This window comes from Orycteropus afer, unplaced genomic scaffold (genome assembly GCF_000298275.1).
Source record: "Orycteropus afer afer isolate SDZICR_OR568_19922 unplaced genomic scaffold, OryAfe1.0 scaffold00457, whole genome shotgun sequence".
Lineage (NCBI taxonomy): Eukaryota > Metazoa > Chordata > Mammalia > Tubulidentata > Orycteropodidae > Orycteropus > Orycteropus afer.
In genome coordinates, this window is record NW_006922044.1 from 423,857 (window position 1) to 434,654 (window position 10,798).

General features: G+C 38.3%; 1 protein-coding gene across 1 annotated transcript in view; it reads right to left on the reverse strand.

The window, feature by feature from the left end:
• The window catches only part of LUZP2 (leucine zipper protein 2), a 412,454-nt gene that overhangs the window by 134,399 nt on the left and 267,257 nt on the right, over positions 1–10,798 (reverse strand). Inside the window, exon 8 of the mRNA XM_042782748.1 lies at positions 4,911–5,075. Within this exon, the coding sequence (XP_042638682.1) occupies positions 4,911–5,075 (165 nt within the window). The remainder of the gene's footprint in view (positions 1–4,910; positions 5,076–10,798) is intronic.

Here is a 10,798-nt window from a genome sequence, read left to right on the forward strand (position 1 = left end):
GATTTTTTTTCTGATTGATCCCTTTCCAAAGAAGTATTGAGGTATTTTTCTTCAATCTCATTAATTCTGTCTTCCATTGCATCAATTCTACTCCTATGCCCTTCCAATGTGTTATCTATTTTTGACAATTTAGTATTAATCTTCTGTATTTCTCTCTGTAGATTTAGAATCATTTCTAATTTTTCATTTATTTTGTCATTTTCTTCTTGTATTTTCTTCCAAATTTCTTCTAGGGTTTTTTTCTGTTTTCTTTGGTCTGTTTCTCAATCCTTTGAAGATACATAAATATAATTCTGTTGAATTCCTTATCAGACAGTTCCAATGCTGTTTCTTCCTCAGGGTTGTGTTCTGGGTCTGTAACCTGTTCCCTTATTTCTACCACTTTATCCTGCCTCTTTGGGTGGACTGTGATGGTCTGTTGTCTCCAAGGCATCATGGCGTTGTTGTATATAGATCTCTGTTTCCTGTTTGTGAAGAGCAGCCAAGGGTGATTCAGTCTCTTCTTGGTGGTTTTTTATCATTGGCCCGTTGGTAGAGAAGGATGTAGTGGCTCTCACTCAGTAAGTGAAGTTGGAGGAGGTGTGGGTGTAGTTGTGTCTCATGGGGACTATTACTATCTCCCACTCAGTTAGACAAAAATTACGATTACATAATGATCAAAAAACTAAAAGCCCATGGACAAAAAACACACCATGCAATCACACAGGTACAGTAGCCAAAAACAAGAAAAAAAAAGTGAAAAAGAAGAAGAAAAAACAAGAAAACCTGCAATATCTTGGGATAGCGCACTAAGACAAGAAAGGTAGAGAAGGAGAATAATGAAGAAAAAAATGGGAAAAATGCAAAAATAATAACAAAGAATGGGGTTAACCACAAGAAAAAAGGGGAAAGAAAAAAATAATAAATTAATTTAAAAAAAAGAATTTCAACCAGGAACAAGTAAAAGAAAAAAAGCTGAAAACTAGGACCTGGGGGTGGGGGGAGAATAAGAATAATAGTAAAAAGGACAAAAGTATTAATAACAATAGTTGTTTTAAAACAGACAAATACAAGCAAACTAATCATCAGAAAAAAATAAAGCAAAAAAGAAAGAAAAAATTAATAAATAAAAATATAAAAAGAGAATAAAAAATCAGTTGAGGACAGGGCAGGGCACCCAGACTTCATCTGAGCACACAGACTGTGATGCAGTTCCTGTGGGCCCAGAAGGTAGGTAAGAGTGGGTGATGGCCACACCTCCATTCACCAAGTGGGTATGGGGTATGGGGTAAGGGTAACAAGAGGAATGTTGCACCTTTTCAGTCTTGCAGGTCCTGAGTGTCCTTGGGGTTGCTGGCAAGCAGAACATGTTCTTAAGCCCCTGGAATCTTGGACAGCATGGTCTCTATAAATATCCAAAACAGTCAAGCTGCTTGTAAACCTTCAAAATGACAGCGACCTCCGAACCGGCAAAAGTCCACAGCTCAACTTGCCTTTCTCTTCACCTTCTCCGTTTATTCTCCAGCCACCAGAGCAGTCCTCTGTGCAGTCTCTGGCTAGCAGGACTGATTTTTAGGTTAATTCTTAGGTCTTACCACCACTCGGGAATCTCCAAGCTGTCTATGCCGTGCTGTCAAGATCGCTCAGGTTTGCTGCCAGATCGCAGCTCCATCTGTCTCTTTTTTTGGTATTTTCATGGAAATTCTTCTGCTAGTTGGGGTTTAGTTCACTTCTACATCCTTCCCTTCAAGGCTCAGGGGTCCAGAATTATCTTCTGTGTCTGTGTGAATTGGTTTCCCTTTTCTTTGTTGAAGAGGGTCTGTGCAGTCTTTCTGCCTAGTCTGCCATCTTACTGGAACTCCTTTTTGATTTTGCTATTGTGTTTTGGAAAGTGAAAGATCTCCAAAACAGTGTCATCTAAATGCTTCCTATCTTTTTTTGTGATGTATCAAGAGAAATAACATTTATTATTTATTTCAGTGACAGGACATACATATATTAATAGCAAAGCAGATTAAACAAAATAATTTCCCCACATATTTAGAATCAAAAGAGCCTTGTTTTAATGATGGGTTGTTCCACATATACTCTGAGATGAAGACAAATGTATCATGTCCATTATATTGCAAAAGTTCTCTGTTCAAAGTCATTGAACTTAATGAGACCGGATCTTTGCTCTTCTCTAATAGACTAACACTGAATGGAGTTAGTGTTTGCCTCCTCTGTAGGTATGTGAGGATGGGTAGGTAGGTATTAATTTTACCAGTTACCAGGTTCAAATATTTTACCCAATATTTTCATGAGCATTAAAACAACAAAACAAAACATTATTATGTAACTTTCTTGACTGAATTTTAAAAAGTGAAACAGTTAGATCTAGAGGTTTCAAAAAAAAAAGCAGGAAAAATAAAGGAGAAAAATAAGTAGCTTCAACATTTTTAGAGGCCCTTCAGTATATAACACAATCAAAGCAAATAATGAGACAGATAGAAACAGGTATTTTAAATTATTTTGACAGAAAAACATTAAAAAATTTTATAGTAAAATCATGCAGAGTGTATCTGTGTGTTGTTGTTAGGTGCTATCCAGAAACACTGCCCAGTCCTGCAACAGCCTCACAATCTGTATTATATTTGAGCCCATTGTTGCAGCCACCATGTCAATCTATCTTGTTGAGGGTTTTCCATTTTTTTGTTGATTCTCTACTTTTACCAAGCATGATATCCTTCTCTAGGGACTGGTCTCTTCTGACAACATAACTGTCTTAGTTCTCTAGTGTGTCAGTCAATAACAGAAATACCACAAATGGATGGCTTCAACAAACATTAATTTATTCTTTTACAGTTCAGGAAACTAGAAGTACAAATTCAGAGTATCTGCTCAAGGTGCTGGGTGAAGGCAGCTCAACCTTGGTCTTCCTCTCTGCCTCTTATTCCATGCCCACTGGACTAGAGTGGTCTTCTCAGATGGTGGATGACTGCTGAGGCTATGGAATCCAAGGTTGTCTGATAAAATGGCACAATCCCAAGGTCAGTAGGCAACATGGTCAACCACTGATTTAAGTCCAGGAACTGAAGATGAAGACTCAGACAACTGCAAGATCCAAACATATCAAAAAGCTAGGGACCAGCCCCAAAGCTTTTCCCTATGTATGGGAAGCAGGCCACACTCCTGAAAGCAGCATTTTTTCCACTGATCAACGTCTCACAGCAGATACCATCATGGAGGTGACTACAATCTCATGATGGAGAATAACTCCATCCAGCTGCAAGACACTCAGAACCACAGCCAGGTCAAGTTGACATACAACCTTAACTACCACAATAAGCAATATCTGTGTAGTGCATGTAATTGACTAAAAACAAAAACACTAAAGCCACTGCCATCAAGTTCATTCCAACTCACAGCAAGCACACATGATGGACTAGAACTGCCCCACAGTGTTTCCAAGTTCATAATCTTTACAGAAGCAGACTGCCACATCTTTCTCCTGTGAAGTGCCTAGTGGGTTGGAACCCTCGACCCACTTAGAAGATGAGCTCTTAACTCTGGCACCACTTGTTGTTGTTGTTGTTATGCGCCGTCGAATGGGCCCCAACCCATAGCGACCCCTCCTTGGGTTTCTGAGGCAGTATCGCTACGGAAGTAGATTGCCCCATCTTCCTTCCGAGGAGTGGCTGGTGGGTTTGAACCGCCAGCCTTCTGGTAGCAGTTAAGTGCCTTAGCCACTGTGCTACCAGAGCTCCCTATATAACTGACTAGTTACAGATAAAAGGGAACATTAAGTCATTAAACTTAACTTCTTTTAGACTCTCTCTATCCTGAAAATAGTATTTCCCTGATTTACAATTTCTTATGCAGCCTCTTGTACACAAATACAAGGAATCACAGGAATAATCAGAGAGAGGGAGAGAGAGCCCCAGATGGAACTCATCCCCAAGAATTTTCACCAGTTGGTCTCAGATTTTCTGGGCCCATCTCTAAAAACAAAACAACAAAAACCTTACTGCCATGGAGTTGATGTCAACTCACAGCGACCCACATTGGGTTTCCAAAGCTGTAAATCTTTACAGAAGATCGTCTTTCTTCTGCAGATCAGCTTGTGGGTTTGAATCACCACCCTTTTGGTTAGGAGCCCTAGATATGTACATTTACAAGTTGGGTTGGTATCTATATTATTTTAACTGCAAGTTATTCTCAGGTAAGTGATTAAAAAAACACTTTCAAATATGCTACTTGAAACTTAACTCCTCTTTCCCATCACAATTTTAGTAATCAATATTCATTGACATTTGTAGTCCACAGATTGAAGTCTCTGAAAATGGAAACAAAAGCAACACTGCAGTGCTCAATTGTCCCGCCTGAAGTAATGTAATTATGGGGGTTTGATTTGGAAGAAATTTTACTTACGTCAGAGTCACATATTGGATACACATTAAAATCACCTGGGAGTATTTTAGAACTACAGAGGAGTGAAAGGCAGCCCCCAATGATCTGATTTATTAGGTTTGTGGTAGGTCCTATTGTCAGGATATTCTTCACAATTTCTCCAAAGATTTTATTGGTCAGCAAGGGTTGAAAATTATGGGCTTAAAAGAAATAAATAAATAAAATATTATCCATGTTTATAATGATCATATTTATATTTCAGGAGAAACTGTTTATAATGATCATATCATTATATGTTAGTTTGTTTATACACTTATATGACCTTCCCTATGAAACAACTATGAAGAAAAGCTGCCTTCCAACATTTTCAAAGTTACAATTGAGACCTTACACAGCAGGTTACAATCTCGATTTACTTTGTAAACTTTCAATGAATTTTATATTCTCTGGTTCCACTCTGATGATCTGATAGAATGAAATATCAAAGAAGCAGAGTACTTGATTTTACTATTCAAAGCTAGAATAAAGTAGACCTTGCTTACCTTGTTTTTTGTCATTGGGTCTTGAATCTTAGAGTCAATTGTCCTTGGTGGAAGGAAAGTCTGAGTTGGATTTGATGTGATTAAACTCAAAGGGGCTGGTTGGTCACGAAAAACAGAGGTCAGGCAGAGTTGTACTGTCTCCTTCATTGCTTTCATCTGTGATTCCTAGGGAAAAACAAGGAGGCAGCAAGCATTTTACATTTGCTTCTGGTCATTATTTGTCTGCTTCCATTCTCCCTTTTCTCTGTCCCACACTCACTGGCCATACAAATACATATTTGTTTTTGAAAGTAATTTCCTAAGTTATAAATTCCTGTAGGAAACACTGTTTAATTACAAGGTATTTTTCAAGAGGGTAATGCATTTCATGATATATGTTGAAGACTCAAATTCAGAGACATATCTTATTTTACCCTTAAACTGATGTGATTTCTATAGTAATAGTTTACAAGGAAATGTATTCTAGGCTCACTCTGAAGTAGAAATGTTCTTCTTAGAAACCTACTATCTTTCTGTTAGCATCAGTGTCCTAGATTTAGAATCCCCCTGTTAGCAATGTAGGCCCCTGCATTTTTCATATAAATATCTATCTCAACTCAATTTCCTCATGTATTGAGAGGAAGAAATTTGTCTCTGATAAAGCTTTCATTTCCTCTGGATTTTTTAAGTGATCAGAGTTAATCTGATATGATAGTAAATAATATTAACATTTTCTTAAATTAGTATATTACCATATGATCACAATGTTAGCATGTGATCACAATAATGATCACAGTATTTCAAATACTTTCACACATAAGAGACAATTTGATCCTTTCAAATCTCTATGAAACTGCCATTATTATTACTATTTTACTATAAAGAAAATAAGGCTCCAAACTTTTGCATTGGTGGATTTCTGCTTTAGAAAGCAAATTGAACTACAACAGACAGTCCCAATTGTTCCCTCAAAATGCTCATGAAAATATAACAACAACAAAAAAATAATATAAGGCTGAGCACAAGTGAAAGAGAAACAGCGAGGTGCCAAAATGAAGAAAGGCCTAAAACTTTGACTAAAAACAAAGGCTGTTTCTATGGCAACACAGGGGTAGTTTGGGGGATGAATATAGACCCTAATGGAAAGACAAGGACATGTTGACATTCATTTACAGAAGAGATGTGTCCTTGGAGCCAAAACAGATGAAGAGAATGGTGTTAGTTACTGGGTCCAAATTCTTTGGCACACTGGCAAACAAGGGAGGCTATCATTTCAGTGCACTCTGGTTCAATGAGGAGACAAAGTCTATATCTGACAAAGTAGTGAATTTTCAACAGAACTGCTACGTTGCACATACTATGCCAGGAATATGCCTTCATACAACATACTCTCCTATTTTCCATTTACATAGATCTCACATAAAAAGTTAACATCTTTGTAGTAGGAATCATATCTTACATCCTTCCCAATACCTACCTCTGTGCATTCTAATCTTACATAGTATATGATAATATTGATATCATGAGATTGTCTATCGCTAGAATAACAGCCCATGCACTATCTCGATTTTGGCCATTTCAAGAAGTAAAAATGCATCTGTAATGGAAACAACTGGGGATATATTAGATGAAGGACAAACATGCATTCACTTCTCATTAACCTTGCCCTTTCAGGTTCTCTATGACAAAATTAGAATCTGACAATAACTGGGATGGAAGGCTATTGGAAAATGGATAGGAGAAACGAAGCTGAATAATAACATTAAACTTGAGATTATTTGCTCATAATGGTCCCTTTGGATTTGTTTTCCTAAGTCCCTGATTTCCTGCCCCTTCCCTACCATATCATGCTGTTATAGAACCTGTTCGCTTCTTTCCTATAACCTATCACTAATTTTTTATTTATATGTCTATAAAAGAAGAGAAGACCAAAATAGATGACAGAAGAGACTCTGAAATTTGCCCTTGAGTGGAGAGTAGCTAAATCAAAGGGAAGAAATGACAAGATAAAAGAGCTGAACAGAATATTTCAAAGAGCAGTTAGAGCAGACAAAACCAATTACTATAATGAAATGTGCAAAGACCTGGAGTTTGAAAACCAAAAGGGAAGAACATGCTCAGCATTTCTCAAGCTGAAAGAATTGAAGAAAAAAAAATAAGCCTCGAGTTGCAATATTGAGAGATTCTATGGGCAAAATAGTGAATGATGCAGGAAACATCAAGAGAAGATGGCAGGAATACACAGAGTCACTGTACCAAAAAGAACTGGTCGGTCTTCATCCGTTTCAGGAAGTGGCATATGATCTAGAACCAATGGTACTGAAGGAGGAAGTCAAAGCTGCAATGGGAAAATTGGTGAAGACCAAGGCTCCAGGAATTGACGGAATACTCATTGAGATATTTCAACAAACAGATGCCTCGTTGGAGGCCCTCACTGGGCTATGCCAAGAGATTTGGAAGACAGCTACCTGGCCAACTGACTGGAAGAGATCCATGTTTGAAGCCATTCCAAAAAAAGGTGATTCCACAGAATGTGGAAATTATTGAATAATGCCATTAATATTGCATGCAAGTAAGATCTTACTGAAGATAATTCAGAAACGTTGTAGCAGTATATTGACAGAGAACTTCCAGAGGAGCAAGCTGGATTCAGAAGAGGACATGGGATGAGCCCTATCATTGCTGATGTCAGATTGATCTTGGCTGAAGCAAATAATACCAGAAAGATGTTTACTTGTGTTTTGTTGACTATGCAAAGGCATTTGATTGGGTGGATCATGACAAATTATGGATAACATTGAGAAGAATGGGAATTCCTGAACACTTGATTGAACTCATGAGGAACCTGTACCTTGACCAGGAGGCTGTTGTTCAAATAGAACAAGGGGACACCACATGGTTTAAAATCAAGAAGGGAGTGTGTCAGGGTTGTATCCTTTCCACATACTTATTCAATCTATATGCTGAGCAAATAATCCGAGAAACTGGACTATATGAAGAAAAACGTGGTATCAGGATTGGAGGAAGAATCATTAACAACCTGAGATATGCAGATGATACAACTTTGCTCGCTGAAAGTGAGGAAGACTCGAGGCACTTACTGATGAAGATTGAAGAATACGGTATGCAGTATGGATTACATCTCAATGTAAAGAAAACAAAAATCCTCACAACTGGACCAATGAGCAGCATCACAATAAATGGAGAGAAGATTGAGGTTGTCAAAGAATTCATGTTGCTTCGTTCTACAATCAATGCCAATGGAAGCATCAGTCAAGACATTAGACAACATGTAGCACTGGGAAGGTCAACCATGAAGGAATTGTTTCAAGTGCTAAGGAATAAGGATGTCTCCTTGAGGACTGAGGTGTGCCTGACACAAGCCATGATATTTCCAATTGCCTCGTATGCATGTGAGAGCTGAGCAATGAATAAGGAAGACTGAAGAAGAGTTGATGCTTTTGAGTTGTGATGGTGGCAAAGAATGCTGAAAGTACCATGGACTGCTAAAAGAACAGATCTGTCCTGGAGGAAGTGCACCCAAAATGCTCTTTGGAAGTGAGAATGGCCAGACTTCATCTCACCTACTTTGGTCATGTTGTCCAAGGGACCATTCCCTGGAGAAGGATGTCATGCTTAGTAAGGTGGAGGGTCTACGAAAGAGGGGGAGGCCTTCAATAAGATGGATTGACATGGTGGCTGCAATGATGGGCTCAAATATAGCAGGGATCATGGAGCTGGTGCGGGATCAGGCAGTGTTTCATTCTGCTGTGCATGGAGTCACTATGAATCAGAAACAACTCACTGGCACCTAACAACAACCTAACTTTTTGTACAAGTTACCTGGTTTGTTCACTGGTGTATACTCATCCCTTAGCAAAATCCTGATATAGTAGAAGGGGATCAATGGATATTTTGTGAATAAATGACATAAAAAAATTTAACAGAAAATGTTTTATCTGTGTATCAAGGAAATAAATTATAAGATATTTCAGTAAATGACATGAAGGAAGAATTAAGATTTTTCTTTCTATTGGGCTTTGCTACAATCTTGGCGGACTCTTCCATTTATTTTCTTTCACTACTGACTAGAAGGTCATGCAACTGAATGCTGTGTCAGGAGTGAAATAACCCAGGTGGCACTAAGCAATTTATATATGCTCTTTTGCCTATTACAGTGAGACAATGGGAATAGAACTAACGAGTGTCAGGTACGAACATTCCCAGGACCCAAAGCCTATGACTTTTAAATGCAGATCCTACGTGCTTAGATCAGGCCAGAAGCCAAAAATCATTATCTCTATTTTACTCAAATCTTGGTTTGTCTTACAATTTCATATGTGATGTTCAGTGCCATGAGGTCGATTTTGAGTCATAGTGATTCTGTGTACAATAGGATGAGATACTGCCCATTCCTGCGTCATCTTCACAATAGTACCCATGCTTGAACTCATCATTGCAGCCACTATGTCAATCCATCCTGTTAAGGGACTTCTCCTTTTTTGCTGACACTCTACTTTACTGGCATGATATCCTTCTCCAGGGACTAGTCCCTTCTGACAACATGACCAAAGTATTCTCACTTCTAAGGACCATTTCAGCTCTGCAGATTTGTTAGCTCTTATAGCAGTCTGTGGTATATTCAATATTCTTTGCCAACACCACACTTGAAATGCATCATTTCTTCTGTGGTCTTTCTTATTCATTGTCCAGCACTCACTTGCATATGAGATTATTGAAAATACCATGGTTTTGGTCAGGTGCACCTTTGTCTCGAAAATGACATCTTTGTTCTTTTACACTTTACGGAGGTCTTCTGTAGCAGATTTGCCCAATGCTGTGTTTGATTTTTTGACTGCTGCTTCCGTAGATGTTGATTGTTGACTGAGGTAAAATGAAATGCTTAACAACTTCAATCTTTTCTCCATTTATCATGATAGTGCTTATTGATCTAGTTGTGAGGATTTTTGTTTTATGTTGAGGTGTAATCCATCTTGAGGTCTGTAGTCTTTGATTTTCATCAGTGAATGCTTTAAGTCATCTTTACTTTCAACAAGAAATTTTGTGTCATCTACATATTGCAGGTTGTTAATGAGTCTTCATCCAACCCTGGTGTGATATTCTTTGTATATTATCTAACTTCTCAGATTATTTGCTCAACATATAGATTGAATAAGTACAGTGAAAGGATATAATCCTGACACACATCTTTCCTTATTCTGAACCATGAACCATCACCTTGTTTTGAATTACTGCCCCTTGGTCTATGTCCAGGTTGCTCATGAGGACAACTAAACCTTCTGGAATTGAGTAGCACCAAGTTGGGTCTATACCAGGTGTAAGATGTATGATATTATAATAAACTTATCATTATGAAGTACAAATATCTAAGAGCAAGTAATAGCAAAATCCAGATGTTGAAAACAAATAGTGAACATCATTAGGTTAATGATTTCAAACACTGATTTTCAGTAAATGCAATTTAGGTGAGTTAATTTTTCCAGTGGAGCATTGATAGGAGGTGTGAATATGTTGTAATTTTCAATGATTTGAGCTTTGGTGCAATTGTCTCTCACAAAAATACTCTCACAAGCTGGGATCATCCTAGACCAAAGGTTCAGGAGCTCAAAGTCATCACCTCCAACTCATTTTTCACAGCCATGTTGTTGTTGTTGTTAAGTGCAGTCGAGTCGTTTCCGACTCATAGCGACCCCATGCACAGCAGAATGAAACACTGCCCGATCCTGCCCCAGCCCCACAATCCATGCTATACTCGAGCCCATCATCGCAGCTACCGTATCAATCCATCTCCCTGAAGGCCTCCCCCTCTTTCGTCGACCCTCCACCCTACCAAGCATGACATCCTTCTCCAGGGAATGGTCCCTTCTGACAACATGACCAAAATAAGT